The sequence below is a fragment of the Megalopta genalis genome, chromosome 5 (assembly GCF_051020955.1).
Source record: "Megalopta genalis isolate 19385.01 chromosome 5, iyMegGena1_principal, whole genome shotgun sequence".
NCBI classification, from domain to species: Eukaryota; Metazoa; Arthropoda; class Insecta; order Hymenoptera; family Halictidae; genus Megalopta; species Megalopta genalis.
In genome coordinates this window covers 8,566,223-8,593,234 of record NC_135017.1, presented here as the reverse complement: position 1 = coordinate 8,593,234, position 27,012 = coordinate 8,566,223, and the positions used below count along the sequence as shown (strand labels likewise).

The 27,012-nt window shown below is 33.8% G+C and overlaps 1 protein-coding gene across 3 annotated transcripts; it reads right to left on the bottom strand.

Moving 5' to 3' along the window:
* Positions 1-1,767: 1,767 nt before the first annotated feature.
* Positions 1,768-25,130, bottom strand: LOC117221017 (adenylate kinase isoenzyme 5). 3 transcript variants are annotated; one of them, XM_076522486.1, is made up of 12 exons: positions 24,497-25,130; positions 22,410-22,855; positions 11,968-12,135; positions 11,525-11,635; positions 10,516-10,658; positions 9,972-10,154; positions 9,765-9,887; positions 8,829-8,991; positions 8,486-8,754; positions 7,924-8,088; positions 5,513-5,786; positions 1,768-5,425 (listed from the first exon to the last, which is right to left on the bottom strand). In XM_076522486.1, exons 2-12 carry the CDS (start codon positions 22,429-22,431, stop codon positions 5,169-5,171), a joined length of 1,878 nt encoding a protein of 625 aa, XP_076378601.1. In that variant the 5' UTR covers positions 22,432-22,855; positions 24,497-25,130; the 3' UTR covers positions 1,768-5,168. The 3 variants fall into 3 exon arrangements, with proteins under 3 accessions (XP_076378601.1, XP_076378603.1, XP_076378602.1); XM_076522488.1 differs by having other exon boundaries at positions 22,410-22,824; XM_076522487.1 differs by lacking the exon at positions 24,497-25,130 and adding an exon at positions 23,184-23,841.
* Positions 25,131-27,012: the final 1,882 nt, after the last annotated feature.

The following is a 27,012-nucleotide window of genomic DNA, read 5'->3' as shown; positions in this document are numbered from 1 at the left end:
AACCCGTTCGGATACATTCGAAGAGGACGTCGCTCGTTCCATCGGTCGCTTGTAGATCGATGTTCGGTTTATTCTGGAGCGTCCTCACTTTCAACTTCGCCGAAACGGCGAATAAGGGAAGTGGAACTCGGACGATGCTTCCGGAGTACGCCGGCATCGAGAAACTTTTCCGAACGCCGCGCTTTATTGGAAAACAGTGGATTCGGACAGAGACGAACACCGCGGTTTGCATTGCATGTCGCACAGAATTCATAGGCGCACGCGTGCACGTATTTCTGCGATTTGATAGATGAGTATTCAATTTCTTAATAAATTCGTCGCAAGCTATATTTTCTCAGCTTCAATTCGAGCCGTCGAACGTTGAAAAATCTCTACGCGAAAGCGTAGGAAAATCATTTTTTCGGAACTCTTGCATTTGAGAATTAGGTCTTCGGGACGCTCCGCAGATTTTCGTATATTTCTCGTGTATACTGTGATTATTTTTATGCCCGTGGTGAAGCGCGTTCTTCAAGCTTTAATTTGGTATATGAAGCGCTTAAAAAATCCGACGGGAAAGCGTTGAAATTAATTTTGTTTTAAATCCGGCAAGAATCATTAGCGCGTTGACGGAGATAGTTCTAATAAAACAATTAATTTTGTTACGTTACAGGCATAATATGTGCACTTTTATGATTGAGAAAGCTAGAAGGGGGCTCTAGCGAAGTGATTCCAATCATTTCCCGCATATTCGAATTGCAATTAATTAATTATAAACGATTTTCCATTTTATGTTCAGATAATGAAAATTCGAGCAAATGATTCGTGCCGCTTTGCCCATAAGGGGCCATGTAAATTCCGGCACGAATTTTCTGCTGTCTCCAAACACCCTAATAGCGCCATTTCTATGCAGCGGCAAAACGCTCAAACTGTTAGCCAATTTATCGACAATTACCGACGGTAACTTATAGGTCGGTAATCTAGTTTGCATATGGTAAATTCCTTGGATGTGACTACCAGCGCCATCTGACTTACCATATGCAACACTTCTTTACCGACCTAGAGGTAACTGTCGATAATTGTCGGTAATTGTCGATAAATTGGCTAACAGTTTGAGCGTTTTGCCGCTGCACAGAAGTGGCGCTATTAGGGTGTTTGAAGACAGCAGAAAATTCGTGCCGGAATTTACATGGCCTCTTATGGGCAAAGCGGCACGAATCATTTGCTCCAAAATTCGATATTGGAACATAAAATAGAAAATTATTTATAACTAATTAATTACAATTCGAATATGCGGGAAATGATTGGAATCACTTCGCTAGAGCACTCTTCTAGCTTTCTCAATCATAAAAGTGCGCATATTATACCTGTAACGTAACAAAGTTAATTGTTTTGTTAGAACTGTCTCCGTTAGCGCGCTAATGATTCTTGCCGGATTTAAAACAAAATTAATTTCAACGCTTTCCCGTCGGAATTTTTAAGTGCTTCATATACCAAATTAAAGCTTGAAAAATGCAGTTTACCGTAGGCATAATTCAATTCAAAAATAATTACAGTATATATGAGAAATTTATGAAAACTGCAAGAGTTCCGAAAAAATGATTTTCCTATGTTTTCGCGTAGAGATTTTTCAACGTCTGACGGCTCGAATTAAAGCTGAGAAAATGTAGATATTCAATATTAAAACTAAACTGAAATGTACATTCATTGTGTGACTTTATTGTTTGAATTAATGTTCTTTCTTTAATACTAAAGGAACTGTGGGTTTAAGAACTTTGGAAACATTGTATGTAATGTATCAGTGCATTAATTTATTACATCTTTATTTTAAAAAAATCAGTACTATAGAGTACTGTACATTAAATCTGTCGTTTATGCCTGTGATTATGAAAGTTATCTAATAATACGTAATATATTACATTGGGTTGTAAATAACATTTGTTTTTTCTGTTTTAAAGTTATGTCTGTATAAGATACTTTACTATTAACAATTTTCAATCGTTATAAAACTTATTCTTAGTAAGTATTATTTCTCAGAGGTAGTATTGGAAATAAATGGTGATTTTCGCAGATAATCTTACTTAGAATTAGTCTCGAGGTTTATCGTTAAAATTCTTATGGTGAATTTGAAAAAACCTGGATATTTTTAAAGCATAATCGAATAGTTGACATTTCTTTAAAAATAACTTCGTCTTTCTATTTTTAACGTGTATAAAACAATATCTAATTGGAATTTTTCTATAACATACCAACTGTATTTTTAAGTAAGTGGAATTGCAAAAATTTATATAATAATATATACAATGTGTCAGATGAATTAATTACATTCATCTTTTTGGTAAAAAGAATTCTAAAAGATCGATACGTTTTGTTAAATGAAAATGAAATTCGTCGAATAAAATAACTTTTCACTTTCTTTTTAAATCCATCGATAGTTCGAGTTGATAAAAGACTCAATTTTAGTTTTCTAATCTTACGTCTATAGAACTGTTTAGAATTTAAAAATCACCCTGTCAACAGGATTGCAGTTAAAAAAGAAATAACACAATTTATAATACTTCATTCGAATCACCCTGTACATACCTAAAATTACTTTTTTTTTTTTTAAATCGCCTGGTGCAAAGTTTTCCCCTTAAAAATGATCGATCTAAAAATACCACCTAATTCTATTATCTCTGTTCAATTGTGTAATTCGTAGACTGCGGAGTTTGTTTAACAAAATATAGACGCATTCGAATTAACATGCAACAGTTGGAGTTCAACAAAAATTAATATAGTCCGATACGGTTTGCGTGAGATCGTGAATAAATTTACTTATTATTAAATTTATTAAATTTTTGTTATAGTGAGGTACAGTAATGTATCGATGTACATTGAATTAGATCCTTAAAATTTACAATCTAGCAAAGAATCTTAGAATTTCGATGTTTCGGTACTTAACTCTTACCCGTTTGTAGTAATTTTGTAGTTAGTGCGCAATAAACGTGTGAAACACAAAAAGTTAAAGTCCCTAACGACATTTAGCGAATGTTTAAACAATATGCTAAAGCATTTCACGCCGATGAGAAATTTTCATTCAATTCTTACCCCTTTGCAATACAAAAATCTGCGTCACAAAAATATGTGTTGCAAAAATAGTCAATTCCTCTGATAAAACTTTCGCTTAATTTCCAAGTCAAATGAAATGTCATTTTCTATTGCAACGTGTACTCAGAGCTTGTCATTTCTTTTTTTCCAACGGTGCGGCGATTTACAGATTGCGTAACGATATATTTTTCTATAAACAATGGACCACGATTTGTCGGAAAAATATGATTCCTCGTAGAATTCGCACAGTCTATCGACTTGGTTATTTTTTACGTTTCCAAGTAAAATCGATCTGTTTCCATAAAAATTTGCAAACCCCGAGTTTGAAGGACTTAAAATGTCCGACGACTTTAATTCGTCGAACGACGGATACTTATTGTTATATTATCTACAAGAGGTGGGAGAAGTTTCAAATGTAGAAAACAAAATTAGGAACAATTTCCTTTTAACATTGCAAAATTCCAATTCAAAAATCTACAATTCATAATCCGTAATGAGATACATTAATCCTGCTATTTATCTGAACCATCGTACAAAAATTAAAATTAAAAATGCAAATCATGGAGAACGTATTATTAAAATATCATCGTACCCATTTCGTTCAATTATTCAGAATTTATGAAACGGCTCCCAACTCTGCGCTTATCCTACATCTGCAAAACTATCTTCGTGTTTGGCTTTCCTTGAATATTGCGTTAATCCTATTTAAGTCGTAGATGTCTTAAGGCACGGTAAAGGGACGTATGCACGTTATTGTGCTATTAGGGGACCTTAAATCTTTGTTTGTACCTGCAGCTATGTAGTGATTAACGTTATAAAAAGATAGGACGATATTAAAAATAAATTCTACTCCCTTTGTTTTAGCGTAGACGACGCAAAGGATAGATCTGACATCCCGTAATTTAATGATTCGTTCATTTCTCGTCGGTGTTTCTCCGTATATTTTGAGTCAATATTCAGCTATAAATCGAGTCAATATTCAGGTATATAAAAAGTCAATATTTAAGTATTATATCGAGTCAACATTAAAATAAATATTGAGTCAATATTCAGCTACGAATCGAGTTAATATTCAGGTATATGTGGAGTCAACATTCAAGTAAAATATTGAGTTAATATTCAGTTATATATCGGGTCAATATTCAACTACATATCGAGTCAATATTCAAATATATACAGAGTCAATATTCAAGTATTATATCTAGTCAATATTCAAGTATATATCGAGTCAATATTCAGGTACAAATTGAGTCAATATTCAGTCAAAATAAATCCAGTCAAAAAACAAAAGAATATAAATGAAAAAAACAAGTATTATAGTATATATGTATAGTATTATATCTAGTCAATATTCAAGTATACATCGAGTCAATATTCAGGTACAAATTGAGTCAATATTCAGTCAAAATAAATCCAGTCAAAAAACAAAAGAATATAAATGAAAAAAAGCAAGTATTATAGTATATATAATAGTATTATATCTAGTCAATATTTAAGTATACATCGAGTCAATATTCAGTCAAAATAAATCCAGTCAAAAAACAAAAGAATATAAATGAAAAAAAGCAAGTATTATAGTATATATAATAGTATTATATCTAGTCAATATTTAAGTATACATCGAGTCAATATTCAGTCAAAATAAATCCAGTCAAAAAACAAAAGAATATAAATGAAAAAAAGCAAGTATTATAGTATATATAATAGTATTATATCTAGTCAATATTTAAGTATACATCGAGTCAATATTCAGTCAAAATAAATCCAGTCAAAAAACAAAAGAATATAAATGAAAAAAAGCAAGTATTATAGTATATATAATAGTATTATATCTAGTCAATATTTAAGTATACATCGAGTCAATATTCAGTCAAAATAAATCCAGTCGAAAAACAAAAGAATATAAATGAAAAACAAAACAAAATAAATGTCTGATAAAAAAAGAGCTGAATGACTCAACCTGATACGCTGTTGCAACGGAACAATTTCTTTAAGTTTGATCAAACTTCCATCGAATGTCAGATCTATTCTGTGGCTCGTCCACACTGTTACATTTAAGTCTCTTATCTGCTATGTTCTTCTTTCTTTTTGTTCTAGTCGAAGGTCTACATATGCAGATTCTGCTGGTAACCCTCGACCTCGTTATACATTTTCCTCACGGTATCCTTGGTCTCGTTCGGTAGATAATTCTGAACGGCCGGCGCCACTTTGTTGTTACCAGGTATCCCGTTCGCTAAATGCGCGACTCCGTTCTGCAGCATGTGCGCGGCACCGTTCGCGATTCCGTTTTGTGCTCGAGCAGCTCCGTCCTTCTTAACCTGCCGCAGGCTGTGCCTCAATCCGTTCGTGATTTGCACGGCTCCTGAAATCATGAAAATCGTTGATTACCAAACCGTTCGAAACCAATCGTTGGTCCCCCCACTCCCGTCCCCTTTAAGAAATTATTTACCCGCCAGTGAGAGACCGTTCACGTTTTTCCTAGCGTTCTTCACGTTCTCGATCGCTGGAAGTACGTTGCTCGCTTCTTTGAGGATACCGTTTGGAATGATCGTTTGGTCCCTATTGTTCTTAATCACGGGATCCCCGTTCGCCTCGTTGTCGTCGCCGTTCGACAACTGCGGCCGAGGCGCGCCCCCTCCTTTGCGTCGCGCTTGGGTCATCATTTGATAAAGTGCAGCCGCAAATTCTTGTTGCACGCTTGGCACGTCTGTGTCGCCGTCGATCTGCATTTTCAACGCGTCAATTTTTATCGGTATTTACATATATATTTAATTTGATATTATATATTAATTTATATATTAATTTAATATTATATATATATATATATAATTATATCAAATATATGTATAAAAATGAATATAAATATATATAAATTTATATAATTATATAAATTCAAATAACTATTATTATAATTTATTATTATTAAATATTAAATAACTAGTATTAAATAGTATTAATATTATAACAGTATAGTATAATTAATATATATAATATATTAATATATTATAGTATAATTATATATAATATATAGTATAATTAATATATATAATATATTAATATATTATAGTATATTAATATATATAATATATATAGTATAACTAAATAGTATTAAATAACTATTATTTTAACCAGTTAGCTGCGTTTGACGAGTATACTCGTCGTGGAGAGGTGACATAACTTTGTGTCATGACGAGTATACTCGTCGTGCGTAAAAAGTAAGGTCCATTGGCTATTTAAATTGTAAATACGCGTTGCGTAGTCGCGCGAAGAATTCGGGTATTCGATTCGCTCGCGTTTATCGCAACGAATCCAGAATCGTTTAAACGCATCCGACGCGTTTCCGAATCTATTTGTTAGCATTCCATCAACAATTGGAAACTAATGTTTGTCGAGTTACAGCAGTGGCAAACGGAACAACGTGGAGCTATAATTCCACGGCCTTGAACTTTCTACAGCAACGGATTATCCTTTCGGGTATTCATAACATATATAATTACGCGTAGAGCTATAAAAAGAACGTTGTAGAGACTATAATCGGCTCGAAACGGACATGCATTCAAAACTTCCGTTTTTAGAAACATCTGCTGTCGAATATCCAAGGATGGTAATTCTCTTTCGAAATGGATAGAGAGAAACGAAAGAGATCGTAGTTGCTATGAATGCATAAAATACAGAATCCTGTATTTTCGTATTAAAAAATTCTAATGATGCAATAGAAGCCGTAATATTCTGATACCGTAATAATATTTGAATCCTGTCTAATATAAGCCATAATACTCTAATACTGTCTAATATAAGCCATAATACTCTAATACTGACTAATATAAGTCATAATACTCTAATATTGTCTAATATAAGCTATAATACTCCAATATTGTCTAATATGAGCCATAATACTCTAATACTCTCTAATATAATTCATAATATTCCAATATTGTCTAATATGGACCATAATACTCTAATACTGTCTAATATAAGCCATAATACTCCAATACTATCTAATATAAGCCATAATACTCCAATGCTATCAAATATAAGCCATAATACTCCAATATTGTCTAATATAAGCTATAATACTCTAATACTGTCTAATATAAGCTATAATATTCTAATACTGTCTAATATAAGCTATAATCCTTTAATACTGTTTAATATAAGCCATAATCCTTTAATACTGTTTAATATAAGCCATAATCTTTTAATACTGTTTAATATAAGCCATAATACTCCAATACTATCTAATATAAGCCATAATACTCCAATATTGTCTAATATAAGCTATAATACTCTAATACTGTCTAATATAAGCTATAATATTCTAATACTGTCTAATATAAGCTATAATCCTTTAATACTGTTTAATATAAGCCATAATCCTTTAATACTGTTTAATATAAGCCATAATCCTTTAATACTGTTTAATATAAGCCATAATACTCCAATACTATCTAATATAAGCCAAAATGCTCCAATACTATCTAATATAAGCCATAATACTCCAATATTGTCTAATATAAGCTATAATACTCTAATACTGTCTAACATAAGCTATAATATTCTAATACTGTCTAATATAAGCTATAATATTCTAATACTGTCTAATATAAGCTATAATCCTTTAATACTGTCTAACATAAGCTATAATACTCTAATACTGTCTAATCTAAACCATAATACTGTAATACTATCTAATATACTAACTAATATAATACTGTCTAAAATACATGCTATAATACTCTAATACTATCTAATACAAGGTATATCATTTTCTTGGATCTCAGTTAGTTAGAAAAAAAAGTTGTGCAACAATAAACCCGGACTTATTTGAAACAGTAAGTATTGATACTTAGGTGCACTAACAATCGTCAGACGATTCTCGCTGTCAAATGTCTTCAGCATAGGCAACGACATTTCCCGGAAGAGGTCCAATTTTTTCTTAAACGCTGAAACACTATCGTCCAGCCGCCCTCTGCCGAGTTGCAATTTCGAGCAGTCCAGCAGCACCAGGGGTGGATGTTGGCCAAACTAATAATTTTAATCATCACACTTAAGTCACAGTCATTCCAAAAAGTGTATTAATATTTTATTAGAAGACTTTTACGTAGAGATTTTCATTAGGTCGAGTCATAAATAAATTCCGTTGTTTTATCAGACATTTATTTCATTTTTGTTTCTTCTTTTTTATTTCATTTATTTTGAACCCTTATCTTTTTAGCGAAACTAAAAACCTGTTTGTCCCGGTGACTCATAATGACTCAACTTAATGGAAAGAGATGTTTGCAAAGAGATTTGCACCAATAAATTGCTACAAAGAGATTGTTTGCAAAGAAATTTTACGAAAGGATTTTTACAAGATTTCCAGAAAGAGACTTTTGCACAACAATAACGTAACAACAAAAAAGCTTTGCTTATTATTCGTCACCTTGTTCTGGAATTCTTCGACTTGATCCAAGTCCCTCGGATAACCGTCTATAATCACGCCGTCCGTGTCGCGATTTAAGATAATCTGTTGCTCGAGAACTTGCATCACTATGTCCTGCGGGACCAGCTCGCCGGACACGACCGCATCCTTCACGATGGTGTTCGAGGACGTCATCGTCCTCAGCAGAGATCCTACGCTGATGTGCACCCAGCCTGGCATGTTGCGGACAGCTTGGGTGCACAGGTTGTCTTTGTTGCTTCCCGGACCACCTGGCGCAGTAAACGTAAAGTCAATAAATCTTGTATAAATTGTCTTGAACAACTCAGTATATTTCATTTGTTACCTATAACCCAGATAAACGAAGGCAACCCTTTTCTAGGTTTACTAGCGGTTTTCGCAGGTTTCTCGTCTATCACAGCCGGCGGCAGCGGTATCTCCGTCGCCGGATCCTCTTTCTTCGGCGGCGGCGACTTCGACACGGATTCTTTCCTCCTTTCTACTTCTACCTGGAATTATGCCCGTAAGTCCGCGAATTATTGCTGCTATTAACTGTACCAATAGGTAAACGATCTTCCAGAACTGCGTAAAATGCTGGAAAGTCGTCCAAAAAGTCTATGCTAATCGAACAACAATCGCTTTTCCAACGTCATGCATCATATCCATCGAGCAAGAAATCAGCAAAACTTTCGTGCGCTATTAATAAACATAACTAGCATAATAAAGTAAAATAAAGTATCGTAAAATTTAATATACAGCGTATCCCAAAAGTCACTCGAAATTGGGAAGCGAGAGATTCTTTCGATGATTTGAAGGAACTTTTTCTTTAGCGAAAACGCGATCTCGCCTCTCATTGGTCGCTGTTTTTCGTTGATAACTCGCAAACGAAGCCGCGGATCGCATTTTCGCTGAAGCAAAAATTACTTCGAAACACCTCAGGAACCACTTATTCGCGACTGCGAGTGACTTTTGGGACATCCTGTGGACGGTATTATCTTTGCTTGCGCATTGAAATAATTTATGCACATAATAATATAAGCATTGGAAAAGTATTAAAATACTTGTCGAAATTCGGCAGACACGTGAGAATGGAAATAGAAACGGAAAAAGCATGCAACGAAGAGAAGACGGATTACTTATTGGTACATTTAATAAATTGTTTACTGCGAAATAAAAATGAATAACAGGCGACGTTCGAAGTAAAACGTGGAGTAACTTTCGATGTAATATTAATATTAACGATAACGCACGAAGGTGAACAAGAAGGTCTGAACAAACGTACCTCCGCCTCTAAAGATGGAGGAACATTTTTATCCTTCACGTCTTCGGTCGACAGGCCGAGAATTTTGAAAACTGCTTCGCGAAAGTCGACGTAAACGTCGTTTGGATTTCTTTCTCCGTTCACCTAGAAGATAATAATGACAATTAAGCAACGCATTGTCGAACATTTTTAGATAGAGACACGATGATTTAATTTAATTTTAATTACCTCTAGCAACATTCCGCTTTGATCAAAATACTCCGCGACAGGCATCACGTTTCTATAAAAATTATAAAGTTCCATTCTGGCGAGCTCGATGACCACTTGGCCGAGTTGAGCGCCAAAGTCGATTTGCCTTTCGAGGATCTCTTGCCTCCAAGAAACGAGGATCACGCCGTTCACAATTTTTATCTGAAAACATATACGAAATTGCCGATTGTTCATTATTTTGTACGGAATTTGAATCAACGTTTACAGTCTATAAAATTCTTTTTCATTACTTGTGCAAACTTGTGTTTCATTTAAGACTTGGGATCTATACAATTTTGTCCACTTTTATTATGCAAATTAACTGCAAGCATAAACTACATTTATGACTTCTCGTTTATTTAGAATTCATACAATTTCTTTTTAATTTCCTTTTATATATTTGTTACAAATATAAAGCATGTTCGACTTGGGGTTCCTTTCTTATAGGGGGAATTATGTATTTGTTAATAAAACCGAAAAGTACTATGTTAATCGAACAGTTTCATAATCACGATAAGCTCACTTTTTCGGCGTATTCGACTACGTCGCGCATATTTCGCGGGTAACCGCTGACGAGAAAAACTTTGGCCCCTGGTGACATCTTGATTTCGAGCATGAGGACCTCGGCGACTGTTTTACTACTAAGCTGCCCGAAATCTTGCATATCTGTAATCGAGAAAACAAAATTGTAACTAGCATTAAATGAATGTAAATCATTTCATTTTCATACTTGAAAATAACGTGGTGGGGGAACCTGAACTGGCTTGAATTTTTACGTTGTTATATCAATTGTACTAGCTTCCATTGAATTGTTCAATTAATTTTACTAGCTTCCATTGAATTGTTTAATTAATTTTACTAGCTTTCATTAAACTGTCAAGTTAATTCTATTAGCTTCCAGTTAATTGTTAAATAATTCTACTAGCTTCCATTGAATTGTTCAATTAATTTTCCCAGCTTCCATTGAATTGTTCAATTAATTTTACTAGCTTTCATTAAACTGTTAAGTTAATTCTATTAGATTCCAGTTAATTGTTAAATAATTCTACTAGCTTCCATTGAATTGTTCAATTAATTCTACTAGCTTTCATTAAACTGTTAAATTAATTCTAGTAGCTTTCATTAAACCGATAAGATAATTCTACTAACTTCCAGTTAATTGTTAAATAATTCTACTAGCTTCCATTAAATTGTTCAATTAATTTTACTACAGCTTCCACTTATTTTTAAATTAATTCCACTAGCCTCCACTTATATATAAATCTACTTTGCTAGTTTCTATTTAATTATTGATGTAACTTTAATATTATTATCGTCATGTCACTAGCCTCCACTTATATATAAATCTACTTTGCTAGTTTCTATTTAATTAGTGATGTAACTTTAATATTATTATCGTCATGTCATTTATTGCCATAATTAACGTAATTTAATATCTATACGCATAATTTCTTAGGACCGTAATACGATTTTAACTACCAACTACATTGAGAATATATTTGTTTTAATCGTCCTCATTAGTTATTGCTCACCATTTCCTAAAGCGTACTGTTGAAGAAGGTCCATCATATTAATGTGCGTGATGCCCTTCTTCTCCTGCATTAAGTTATCACAATGTGTCACCTTTCCACTTCCGGGACCACCTGAAATCGTCATCAAAATTAACGACAAATGTTCAAAAATTCAACTGTATACATTAAACATCGCAATACAATTTCATAGTGTATTTTTCTAAAACACAAAGTCACGCTCTGCATAAAATATTATTTATCGACGGTCGAACGTTTATGACATTGTAAAAAATATATTGATATATTCAACAATGTCTGCAGAATCATCGTACGCAAGAGCCGTCTGCCCAACTTCGGTAGTTGCAACCAAAAAAATTCTTGAAGTCGAAAGTTTCATTGCTTAGATTATCGCGTGTTTAGAAAATGAAAGTTCGTCGAATAAAATATTTGAAAATCGTACGAACCAAGAACGAATATGACAGGCACTTGAGGTACTTCAAATTTGATCGGACCAACGTTTTGTTGCGGAAAATAACCGTTCGGAGGGGTCGCCAAAAGGCCTGCCTCCCCACGCCATTTTCCTGTATTTCGAGCATCGGCCTCCTCGAACACTTGCGATCCATCTTGTTGATCTGCGGAACATAATTGATCACGTTATAATCGAAATCAATAGACTTTTTAACCTACTTCTTACTTCGAATAAAACTTGGAATCGAATCGACAAGATTCATCAACGTTTATTAATTTTATTCTGATTTTAATTTTATTTTTAATTTCAATTCTATTTTAATTCTATTTTAATTTTATTTTAATAATTTTATTTTTAAATGCTTGACGAGAGAGAGAGAACAGATCGTCGATTCATTAATTTATAACGAAAGTGAACAATTTAAACCGATTGCTGAGAACTTAATTTGATGGACAAGATTTTTATTTATTAAAATTTACTTTTATTTTTCATCTGGTAAATTATGAAGTCACTAAAAGAATTCAAAAATATTACCACGTTATTTTCGGATAATTAAATTCATTGGAAGATGAAAAACAAGTTTTCAGTAACTTCAGTTTCTTACAATTGAATTGCTACATTTTTATGTTGCATAAAATCTGTACGCTTTCGTTCTGCAAACGAATAATTGCACAAAAGTTTATATTGTAGTATTATTGGATCGCACTGCTGGATAATTTGTTCACGATTATATATATATACCACCACCACACAATATTCGCATAAACGTAACAGCCTTGGACAAGGAAACAACGACAACTGTTTTAACTTGTACGTATGTTACGAAGTTTAATATGATAACGATGCACCGATGCATTATCTATATGCTGCAACGCAGAGCTATATTACAGCATCGATCAAACCATGGATACGTATCTGATTTGTTTAAATTATATATATCTCTGTGCATATTTTATTCGAATCTCATCAAAAATTGTGCAGAATGGAATTTCAATAAAAATGTGTTTCTTCTTTCTTATCGCAGTCTTAAATTCAAAATTCACTAATTTACGATCTTAAATTCAATATTTGTTAATTTGCAATCTAAAATTCAAAATAGTTTACAATCTGAAATTCAAAATTCACTGGTTCGCAATCCGAAGTTCAACATTCTCAAATTTGCAATCGAAAATTCAGAATTTACAAATTCGCGAAATTGATTCATTTGCAAAATTCCTTGGCTCGCGATCCAGAACAAAAAATTCACTAGCACCGAACGACTATTAGAAAGATCGTAAACCATCAACCCTTCGAGGACGATTGCCATCGTATCGACGACACCAGGACTATATATACATCCTATTCCTGAAGTTACAACCACAATTACGCGCATAACAATGTCGCTAACAAAGGTCAGGATATATCATTATTTTCTGTTGTCAAGATACATCTTGAATTTATCGTACACAAATTGTCACTTATGGCGTGTGGAAACGTTTAAAATACGAGGAACCACGTACAGCGATAAAAATTAATTAAAAACATTTTCACTTCATTTTCATCGCAAGCAATCTTTCAGCAACCAAAAGAAATTTTTCTCTCGTCTTAGTTTTCATAAAATTGCATATCAAAATGTGTATTTTCATAAAAATATATAGTAGGTATAGTTATTACCAAACGTATAATTATAACGTACAATAATAAAAATATATAAAAGTGAAAATATGATATATAAAATATATAAAAATAAAAACATAACATATAAAATATATAAAAATAAAAATATAATATATTAAATATATGAAAATAAAAATATGATTTATAAAATATATAAAAATAAAAATATAATATATTAAATATATGAAAATAAAAATATGATTTATAAAATATACAAAAATAAAAATATGATTTATAAAGTATATAAAAATAAAAATATAATATATATAAAATGTATAAAAATGAAAATATAATATATATATAATATATAGAAAAAATCCGATCGCACGCTACGAAATTTGATTGGACGATGCAGCAACGGCGTCACACCGTTTCTCAGAAGAAAATTTATTACAGCGACGGGCATCGACGACAAGCTTCGTCAAGTTACATGCAATATTGATTTGTTCGTAACATGACTCATGCCGGCAGTAACATTCTTCGCGGCCATTAAAAAGTTCTTTCATAGTTAACTCGAAGTCACTGACTATTCCCTCGTTTAAATAAACTTTCCGCTTCCTTGCTGTCCAATCGCAGCCTCGGGGAAGGACGAAGGACGCGTGCACGTGTTCCGGGAGCACGGTGTTAATTATTCATCGAATCGAATATCGCTTAATTAGACTACGCCTGTGCAAAGTGCGTTCCGATTGTTGTTGCAACGAAGGAGATTGATTAGTTTGATAGCACAGTTGTCGCGTAGCGTTCTCAATTTGTCCAGACGTGAAAATGGAAATTTAAAGGGATGAAATTTAATGACGAAAATTGAAATAGTTTGAGAATATTATTACACTTAATTTCTGACAGCAATTTCGCGACTTGTGTTTCTTGCAACCGATGCGATTGCATGAGGTTACGCACGGTTCTCGTTTCTCCTCTATAGCATCGTTTAATCTGATTAATTGTCGCCGATAACGCTCAAAGCTCTCCGCCAGAGCTGAGTTGATCAATTCCACAGCTCCATCGCTCGTGCTAACAAAGAGCCACGAATGACGATTCTCGAAAATCCAAAATGATCATTTAGTTTGTGAATTTTTAATAGCGATAATGATTTCAATTGGATAGGATAAATTAATTATCTCAATTAAAAATTAATGAAACTTTCTTTCGGAAATTGGTAGGATCTTCTTGAGTACAATTGTCTTGAGAATGGACTCGCCTAAATGCGATGTTAAATTGTTCCATTTGTGTTAAGAGTCTTCTTTTGCATCGTGCTTAGTAATTATAAATAATTAAAACCCCTTCAATGTTATCCATTCGACGCTGCATAACTTTCATCAGCGAGGAAAGCTGCCGAGTAAATTAATAATTGGAGAGATGTGTTCGCTTTTCTTCCGGAAAAAGAGATTTTTTAAAAGCAATAAAACAGTAGTTTATTTTCCAGATTTTTAATTGCGTTCAAAATATAATTGACAAATTTCGAATTGAATCGACAACTTCGAGTGAAACATGCAATTCGAAAGTGAAAGTGCAACTACGAATCACATGTGCAAATTAAAATTGAGTGTACAACGTCGAATTACATGTATAGTCTTCTCGCGACAAGAACGCAGCTCTGCGTTTACATTCCCCTTCTTAATAGCTGCCCCACTGCCGCAGCTATCGGCCGCTATTGGCTGAAAACTGTGACGAAGATCACCGTTGACCAATAGCGACCGATGGCTGCGGCAACAGGGCAGCTAGTAAGAGGGGGAATATGTAAACACGAAGGTGTGCCTTCTTGTCGCGCGAGGACTATACATCTCCAAATGAAATATGTAATTTAACATCGAATGAACAATTTGAAATTAAATATGCAATATAATATGAAATGTTCATAGTACAAATTAAATGTATAATTAAAAATTAAATGTATAAGTTCAAGTTACATGTGTATAATTTAAAATTGAATGTACTATTACAACTTAAATGTACAATTTAATATTGAATGTACAATTACAAATTAAATGTATAATTTAAAATTGAATATGCAATTTAAAATTAAATGTGCAATTACAAATTAAATGTGCAATTTAAAATTGAATGTACAATTACAAATTAAATGTACAATTTAAAATTGAATGTACAATTACAAATTAAACGTACAAAATTTAAAATTGAATGTACAATCACAAATTAAACGTACAATAACAAATTGAATGTACAATTAGAAATTGTACGTACAATTTAGAATCGAGCCCTGTAACCTGAAATTAAATGTGCAGCTTCAAAATGAACGTACAATTGCAAATTAAACATGCAACATATAATAAACTGCACAACTTCGAGTGAAGTGTGAACGATGGTGGAATCGAATGTAGAACGTGGCGTCAAATGTAGAACTTAAAATAGCAAATTCGAGCGGACTAAACATAACTGGAACATTCCGCGAATAGAGCATAAGAAGCAGCCGCTTATAATTCTGGAACGGAAAGATCATACTACGTTTTCATCGAGAAAGTTCACAGCAATCGATGCAACATTTGCTACACTCTACTCCCACTCTAAAAAGAAACTTCAATCCGTAATCAACAGTGCCGTATGCTCCAGTTATGCTATACGCATAACTCATTGTCAGCAAATGCGACACAACCGCATACATAGTGCCGGACTCCATGACCGATCAATCCTCTGCTATCGATCATCATCCTTGGAGAGGATCGTAGTACTTTATTCTCTTTTTCTGAGAAAGTCTAGCCTAGAGTGCTTAAGCGTCCTCGTGCGAAGTATCTTTTCTTCGTTGCAACCCTGATGTTATAAAGGTTACTCGACAGTGTTGGTGACGTTGTCGAAGGACACAGCAGCGTCTAGATAATGCTAGTTCTCCGCTGTCTCTTCGATCGTTCTCACTCTCGCTATGACTCCAATGGGCATAAACAAAACCATATGTTTTCTCACGATTTTCAACTTCTTTTATTGTTCTTATTTGTTACTCCGCGACTGTTTATTTAACGAACGAGCGAAGCTTTCGTTTGGATGAAGCTGCATCTAATTAATTATAATTAATTGAATTGCGAACGTATAGTTTTCAGAGATCTTTTTGGAATTAGTTTATCTTATCCTAGGTGCGATCTGAGATAAATTTATTCATTGCAATTTAACGTTTATGTCATTATTCATTGCAATTTAACGTTAACTTTACATTTAAATTCTTATCCATTGCAATTTAACATTAATTTCACATTTAAATTCTTATTCATTGGAATTTAACAATAATTTCACATTTAAATTCTTATTCATTGCAATTTAACGTTAATTTCACGTTTAAATTCTTATTCATTGCAATTTAACGGTAATTTCACATTTAAATTCTTATTCGTTGCAATTTAACGGTAATTTCACGTTTAAATTCTTATTCATTGCAATTTAACATTAATTTCACATTGAAGTTCTTATTCATTGCAATTTAACATTAACGTCACATTTAAATTCTTATTCAATACAATTTAACATTAATTTCACATTTAAGTTCTTATTCATTACAATTCGAAATGAATTCAATATTAAACTTTTTATTCATTGCAATTTAAAATGAATTTAATATTTAACTTCTCATTCGTTGCAATTTAAAATTAATTTAACATTTAACATCATTATGCGAAGTTAAAAATTATAAAAAATACTGAAACCAACCGTGCTTTTGAAATTTATCGTACCACAATTTTTAACAGAACTCGATCGCAATTCTGAGAAAACTCAATTTTTACGGAAGTGTCAAACGATGCTCGGCGAAATTGAATTTATTCAGAATTCGAAATATAATCCAGCAATGAAAAGACTTCAAATTCTAGTTTTTCGTTACGAATATTTCACTGTCAGAGAAATTATTGTTTCGCTGTCAACATTTTTCTCTTTGCCTCTTGAAAATAAATATAAAAGAATTTAAAGGAGATAAGATAAGGAGATAAGATTCAAGGAGATAAATAAATTGGGGATTTTTATGCAAATTCTTAGTTTTCTCATATTCGAAAAAGTCAGAGCAGGTACAATCGTCCCTTGAGATACGATAGAAATCAGCGAAATAATCGAAAAATTGTATAGAGTGTAATGGTGCACTGTCGATAAATAAGCGTTTGATTATCACGGCACGAACAGCGCACGATAGACGTGTGATCGCATGATTCAAAAAGCCGATGCGAAAAAGGTGTCGGTGTCAATACGTGTTGTTATGGATAAGTGGACGCGTTTAACTTTGAACTACACGTAATTATTCGCATAACGTGTCGATAATATTGTATAACTCTGTAATGTCGCATGTTGCAAATGAGGATGGAAATGTATACTTGTCATTATTACGTTTGGTGCAGCATATTATTGTATCATTGTTGTTCATTAGACTTTTACAAATTTGTGCTATTTTTTCATCTAACTTATGCTGCCTTTTCAGATCAATAACGTTCAATTTATTAAACCATTAAATGACTTTTATTGCAAATACGTCTACAAAAATAAATATATAGAATTCAATAATAATCAATAATTATAAAATAACTATAAAACTGTAAGAAACTATGAAATGCACCCTAAAACCTCAAAGATACATGTAAACAAAAATAAAAATGACTTCCATAAATTATAAAACAAAATAATAACAACGAAACAAAATAAATAAAAATAAAAACTGTACTGTAACAAATAATCTAACGATCTTCGTTTCAAATAGTACAAATTGTTGCCCGGTATAAATAATTTTGTAGTATTATTACAAAAGTAAACAGAACACAATTCCAACAGTAATTTCAATGTACAGATAAAACAAGAGTAGACATTATAGAAGAATTTTACGTTCGGAAGCAACATAATCGCACAAGACAATTTTGCTGAATCGTTATAGTCTGTACAGAAAATTCACAGAAAACTACGTCAATCCTGTTAGATCGTTTGCAACGATTACCGACACGCGTGAAACAACGTATGTCAGATTATGTTCAAAATGAAATAGTTTCGTAACCGGCTTTGCATTCGATTAAATTGATTTTGACAATTGTTCGCACACGTTTGATCCTCCAGCACCGTAGTGGCTCGCGTGTCTGTCTATTGATTTATTTTCGCATATTTTAATGCTCGTGGATGTTGATCCTGACGAGGTGTTATATTTGTTTATTCGTAATTCGGTGAGGGTATATGTATATCAATTTTGGAGAAACTTTCTGCGATTTTATAGAACCGGTAGAAATTTTATACGATTTTATGAACTACATAAATATTATGTAGAATATTATTGAACTCGTTTAAATTTTATACAGACCTCAGAGTTAAAAGATAATAATTTTTGTGCAACGATCAATAAATGTAAAGTTTTCGCGTTTATCACAAAAGTGAGGTGTAATTTAAAACACTAAAAGAATGTGAAAAAATTGAAAAGCTTTAATACATAAATTTCAACTTGTTCTATAATTATTAAAGAATTTTTTTTATTTGGTTTTCATTCCTTGTAATTGATGCTAATAATTTATATTTCGCATTCATATCCGCGATGTGAATATTCTAAAATTATTGAAAAGATTTACAACAGAAAATTATTTACTGATGCAATCTTATATTATTTTATTTTATTATTATAGAATTACTATAAAAACCGACGCAATTTTATTATTATTATTATTATTATTACTATTAGGTAAATTATGATTGCACTTGCATCCCGTTTGCACGAACATACTGCAATTGACTGTTTAACGGACGATTTTTTCGAGAGTGTAAATCATTCTTTTGTAGAAAGTTAAATTGCTAAAATTACCTGCAACATTAAATTGGCGGTAATTTCCAAGCTTCAAGTAACTTGCATCAGGTGTGAAAATGAATTGATTCCAATTAACTGCACGCGATCAACACAGATATAATAGTGGCGATATTTCACTGTCTTTTTCTCGATTGTGAAATTGACATAATCTTATGAAATATGGTAGCCGGTTAATTGCGAACTTTTCACTAGTATTTGCATCTTAAAGCAAGGATAACCGAAGCCATATAAAAATATATGGTTTTCGGTGCTTCTAGTGATAACTTATGACCGACTGATAACATATTCGCCTGTTCTATCTGATTACCATTTGTTTACACTTTTACGACGCTACCTGACACGTACTTCAAATTAATTGACGGTACATAAAAATGCCTCGATAAATTTATTACTCGACTTTTTATCGCTGTGAGCAATTACGGTACAAACATGGCGTACGCTGATTAGCAATAATAGCGAACTGCGTAAACAATTGATTAAAAACTACGACTAAAATGTTTCCTGCATTCGTGATCACGTTGTAAATTAAATAAATATTATTGCAACGAATTAATCGAATAGAATGTTATTGTTGTAAATTAATTGAATAAAATATTATTGTTACAAATTAATTCAATAGAATATTATTGTCACAAATTAATTCAATAGAATATTATCGTTACAAATTAATTCAATAGAATATTATTATTATTTTAATTAACCAAATAGAGAGAATATTCTGTCATTTGTCGTAAACATTTAGTGAACATTTCTACATTTTTGTCAAGAAAACTATATAAGATTCGTTATAAATTTTCAGAAAATGTTTCCATGAAATTAACGGTGGCATCGCTGTGCAATTTGCTATAACGAATAACGTCGAGTAGTGGTCAACATAATTAATTTCAGTAATGGAGCCGAAACACGCTTCCTACTATTTCTTTATTCAGAAACAAAGTAGTCGAAACACACGTGTGACCCACATATACACCTTGTACTTGACATTACACACATTACTGGATCAATAGCTCTTGTAGCCACTACCCAAAAGAGAAACAAAGACATTTTTAGCAGTCCAAGATAATACTTAAGAGAAACAACGAATATTCGTATTAGATCAATTAGATTAATTTTTTGGTGATTTGACAACTTTTTACATAATCTTTAGTATTACATAATCTTTAGTCCAAGATAATACTTAAGAGGAACAACGAATATTCGTATTAGATCAATTAGATTAATTTTTTGGTGATTTGACAACTTTTTACATAATCTTCAGTATTAAGACCATTGCAAAAACTTCGTTCTTAACAAATTTAACCATTTCTATTATCTACCTACAATTAATAATTAATTATCAATTAAGTACATTAGACTGTTTATCATTATTCCATTCTATTCATAGTTTCTATTATTTCACTAGAATAAATGTTATAATCACCTGCGCATCGTGCTTCATTAATATTCCGCTTAACGACGAATTCGAATGAAATGTTTGCATTTTACCAAGAATAATCGTCTAAAGGAATAGATCGAACAAAATTCAAAAGGACACTTAGATGTTTCCGCGAGCATTCTCAGAGCTCGAACACTTTCGAACGTCGGTGTAGACAAAGTCACGTGGGGAAGCTCAAATAGATTATACTCATCCCTGACAAAAGTGGATGAAGTCTCTATTAAGATGCGCAATTAGATTGGTACCATCATTTATCAAAACGACGAGCTCCCGATGGCTAATAACTGTGCGAGCAGTATTAGACATCCGTTGGTCAGCCAAACAGTATAATCTGTTTGGAGCAAGGTCTTTTTCATAACGCAGATTTTAGATAGCGACTTAGAGTACAACGCTATTTTGTATTTCGTGAAATCATTGAAACGTCATGTAGCACCGCCATTTTGCATGGATAATTTAAGCGCTTCGATTTTGCAAAAGTGATCTCCATTTTGTAAAAGTGATTACAAAGCCTCCGACATAATACTGTCATTTTAAAATCGGCGAAAGTGATTTAAATACTTTTACGTAAAACACCGCCATATTATATTTCGGTAATTTAAACGCTCTTATGTAACACCGCCATTTTATATTTCAGTAATGCAAACGCTCTGATATACTACCGCCATTTTCTATTCCGGCAATTCAAATGCACTGCAATAATACTGGCATTTTCTATTCCGGTAACTTAAACATAACCTGCATAATACCGTCATTTGAAAATTGGTAAAAGTGATCCAAACGTTCCGATAATACCGCCATTTTACTTTTTACAAAAATTCTAATTTCGAAGCGTTCTATTAACAGCGATATCAAAATCAGTAAAAATGATAAAAACGCTTCTACGTGAATAATTTCACAAAAGCGACTCGAACGTTCTGCAACAAGTCGCGACAAACATTTCCAGGATCGGCATCATTTTCAAACGCTATTTTGTATTTCGTGAAATCATTGAAACGTCATGTAGCACCGCCATTTTGCATGGATAATTTAAACGCTTCGATTTTGCAAAAGTGATCTCCATTTTGTAAAAGTGATTACAAACCCTCCGACATAATACTCTCATTTTAAAATCGGCGAAAGTGATTTAAATACTTTTACGTAAAACACCGCCATATTATATTTCGGTAATTTAAACGCTCTTATGTAACACCGCCATTTTATATTTCAGTAATGCAAACGCTCTGATATACTACCGCCATTTTCTATTCCGACAATTCAAATGCACTGCGATAATACTGGCATTTTCTATTCCGGCAATTCAAATGCACTGCGATAATACTGGCATTTTCTATTCCGGTAACTTAAACATAACCTGCATAATACCGTCATTTGAAAATTGGTAAAAGTGATCCAAACGTTCCGATAATACCGCCATTTTACTTTTTACAAAAATTCTAATTTCGAAGCGTTCTATTAACAGCGATATCAAAATCAGTAAAAATGATAAAAACGCTTCTACGTGAATAATTTCACAAAAGCGGCTCGAACGTTCTGCAACAAGTCGCGACAAACATTTCCAGGATCGGCATCATTTTCAACAGGTACTCACCAGTGTCCAGGCAGGTGCCCATAGTAGGTCGTTGAGAGGATGGCGGGAACCCGTCACGGCCATTTACTCACATGCTTCCAACCGACCGATGCATTTTCCGCTCACACGTTCCTCAGAGGTCTCATCGAGGATTCGAGCGTCTCTCTCACATTAGAAACCCTTCGATCGATCTGCCAGACTGTCTCAAACTTCCGCCGACAAACTGCCCGGATCCGCAGGCCGAATAATCTCCGCGGTTTTACTCGCGAATTTATTACAATCCCGATTTCGACGATTCCAAGAATCCCTTCGACGATGTCGCAGACGCGCCGATGTCTTCTTTTTGCGATCTTCGAGCACCACCCGCGTACGGTCGACGATTTTTACGTGGCAGGCCGGACACGAGGCATGGTCGTAGCACGTTCACCTTTACCACCTTTTTTTAAACATTTTCGATGACGAGAAATCTGCAAATCGGGCGATTCGTTGGAACCGAGGACACAGCGTTTATATTCGAAACTGAGGGCGCGCCGTCTTCGGCGATGCGAATTTTCAGCTGTCGGAATTGTTGTTGACAGACTCGCGAGGGGAACTAATATTTTCATTTACGATTATTCGTATCGTACTATATTATTTACTCAATTTATAGATATTATTATATATCTATATATATATCGTACTATATTATTTACTCAATTTATAGATATTATTATATATCTATATATATATATATATATATATTTATAGATATTATAATATTATAGATATTATTTACTCAATTTATATGTTACTTACGGCAAATGTTACAATAGCACTTGTTCAAAATCAGAATCAACGTTTTCCTGTTACTTTTATAAACTAATATAAAGCAGCCGTTGTTTTTGTGTTCCGTAAATCTAGCGTTGTAAACGCAAAATCTTTGATTATTATTGGTTCCTATAAAATTTCCAAGCAGCATAATGACTTGTCTTTCAATTCGACTCCGTATAACAAACATTTGCCAATCTGCGAAGATCTGCCAAAACTCTGCAGTTTGCAAAATCTATTCCGAGCGCGAAGGATTAAAACGAAGTTGCAATTTTCGAAAGATCCGATTACGGGTTCTTCGATGTTAAACGTTTACCGTAACTTTAACCCCTTAACGCGCAGAAACGTATTAACACGGGCGTGCAAAACCGGCCAAAATGTGCAGACCCGTATATATACGGTCGGCGTCGCAACTTACGTTATGTTACCTATATTAATTGAAAAACAGTACGATGGGTACAAAATTCGATCTGCAATGCGATTCAATATTCGCTATAATTATTTATCCACTATTTTTATTGAATTTTTAGTAATTTTTGCATTTTTTTTACATATTTATTGAAATTAAGGTCCAAATATGTATTTTCTTAGATAAAAAAACTTGATTTTTTCTGGTCGGTTTTTTTTTTTTAAATTGTGCATTAAGGGGTTAACCCGCTCTCGGACTCAAAAGCGACATATCCGCGATCGCGAGTTCCCCCTTCGCCAGTTTCACGGCATAAACACTGTGCTCGCTGCCGGTCGATTGATTTCCGAGGCTCGCCCCTGGTGCGTCGAGAGCCGCGGAATCAATCTCGCGGCGCTATCAAAAAACAACGGTTGCAGCTGGCCGCCGATTCGACGTGTCGCAACAACGTTACGCCGTGCTGCGAGGATCGGCCTGCGAGATGACCGGAACCGCGTGAACGTCGAATGAGCTTAGATTGATTTTCCGCGGCGTGACAACCCCGTCGCACATCAATGAGAGAAGCCGAGCGACACGAGACGGGATCATTTTCATTCATAAGGTAAAAAAACCGCGATCGGATCGCGGGAGCGCAATCGAGCGTCATCTATCGTCGAGAAATCGATCGCGCAATCTTCCAGAAACGACAGCGAGCACGGCGTGGGAAATACCAGCCATCGTCGATCGGTAAAAACGTCGGAGCTTCTCGGAAAATATTCTCGAGCGTGGAGAGAAGGGTGGAAGTAACTATTCACAGAGGTTACTCGAGTTGTGTTCGCGTGAAACGGGGCTGGATCGGGAGCACGATTTTAGCGACGTTCAGAGCACTGTACGCGGGATCCGCGAGCCAACTTACTCGCCGGTATTAGATCCCTGGATCCGAGGTGGTTAATCCTTTAGAGCCGCTCGGAGATCGAAGAGAGAGTGGAGAAAGCAATGGTCGCAGCTCGTCGTAGAAGGCACGATCCCGGATTGGAAACTTTGCGTTTCCTCGCCGCGGCGTGATAACGTTGTAATGGATTGATAGAAGCAACTAGAGGTCGTGGCAAGAGTCAATTGTCGCCATAGAGACGCCCATGCGCAGCTAGACCCGTCCCGAGACTTCCCGTGGCTCTCCGTCAACGTGTTTTGCATACATGTATGTTAATTGACCAACCCCGTCAGCTGGCGTACACGCGTGCGAAACCGCGGATTCAATGTTAAGCCCCTTGGCGACCGATTCGCCGTGGGGTCAGGTGTCCGCTCTAATTAGATCACCTTTCGACGAGCTCGCGACGTCGTTTCGAATTTAAACGATCTCGCGCCGTTCGCGAATTTTGAAATCGGGGTGGAAATCTCGCTTCAAATTGGTACAGTAAATTCAACTTAATTGACGCTCAGTTTGGGAACAAAAGATTTTTAATGGTTGTCGACAATCGGTAATTATATTTTAGTTATAGTGAGGTAGTATGTGTATATAACAGTATATATAATATATAACGTAATAGTATAATATATAATATAATAATATATAATAATATATAATATATAATAGTAGGTAACTATATTAAATATACTATTATATATATAATATTTTATTTATTTATTTATTATTATTATTTATTTTATATATATATATATTGCTATATTTATATTTTATAATTCACTGTATTTTAACTTACTGTACTTTGTTCTTCCATGTTTATTAACGCCGAAACTACCGAGCCCTAAACGCGACAAATGTATATTGTTTTATAGCAATTCCAAGTCTGAAGATTTATTTAAACTTCCTACGATTTCTACTATTAATGTGTGTGTATATTTCAATAACAAAGTGTACCTAAAAATTTCTCCTAGAAATATATTTATAATATCAGGAACCGTAAAAGAAAACATCGAACACCAGTCGTTTTTGTAAAAAAGAATATATACTTTGACAGTCTTTATTAAATTATATATTTTATAAACAGTATATGAAGAAAATTGGTGTAATTATATTTCATTTATATGAATCATATTAACTGTAAATGTTAAATATTAATATGAATCATATTAACTGTAAATATTAAATACTTATATGAATCATATTAACTGTAAATATTAAACATTTATTTGAATTACATTAACCCTTTCTTAAATAATAAACAAAACAAAAATTGAAAACATCAACCTGTCAATCCGATTAATCCCAGACTCACCCCGTATAACAATCGAATTCGTCGAGTCTTGGGAGACACCGAAACTTTTCAAGTTTCTAAACGTTATGACTTTCGTTCAAGGTTGTGGAAGGTCGGGAACGAAACCGATGAAGAATGTTACTTTGCTAAGTTTGCACGACGGGACGCTAAAAGTTAAGTTAACCCCGTCGCGAAACTTAAAGCTCGTTAGTACAGCGGAGCGATCGAAGGTTGGGTTGTTCGTTGGAAAACTGAAATCGAGGGGATGCGTCGCTTCGAATGCAGTTATTCGTTGAGAACTGCGCTCGCAATAATACGTCAATGATCGTTGCGTAATTACGTGACAATTCGTAAGGCGATCGGCATTAGGTGAACCTTGAAACGACCTTGCATGTGCAAACCAACCCCCAATATGCATCAACGGACAGTTTACGGGTACAACAATCGTGATGCTTTAGCTTTCGCGGACAGTAATATAGCCCGTTACGCCCCCGAGGGATAACCGTCGGTCTTGCTTCGAACGACGTTTATGTGCATTCAGACCAAACAAACTAATGTTCTAGAAGGAAACTCGCTGGCCGAGAACGAGGCGCGCGTGTTTCGAAACCCTTCAAAGAGTACAGTAATACCAAGTTCACCATTTTTCTGTACAATCTGAGCGTCAATAAGGGAGAATTTACTGTACTTTCATTGGCCACTGAAAATCCCATACTCATAAAAATTACGCTATCGTCGTGCCGCCGGTGCACGACGAAAGGCGGTGCCAGCAAGCGTTAATAATATTGATGAAATCAAAATATCGCTGTTTACTTTTGTATTTCATTTGTCCGCTTTATGGTTCATCTGTCTAAATTCTAAACCTGAGCCTCGTAGAAACCACGTGAATCAAAAGCCACCATTATTCTTCCTAATTGACGCTCTCCCTAATCGTACACAAAAATGGCAAATTATTATTATTATTATTAATTAATTATTATTAATAATAATTATAATATTTATATTATAATATTATATATTATAATATACATTATAATATTATATATTATAATATACATTATAATATTATTCGATTATTCAGTAGCTATAAAAACGAGCCTCTTCCCAAATTGTCTATTTTTGTATACAATGTAAGCGTCAATTAGGGAGAATTTACTGTATCTTTGTCGCAGTCGCGGAAAAGTTTCAAAAGAAGAAACGTATGTTTCATTTCGCGTTC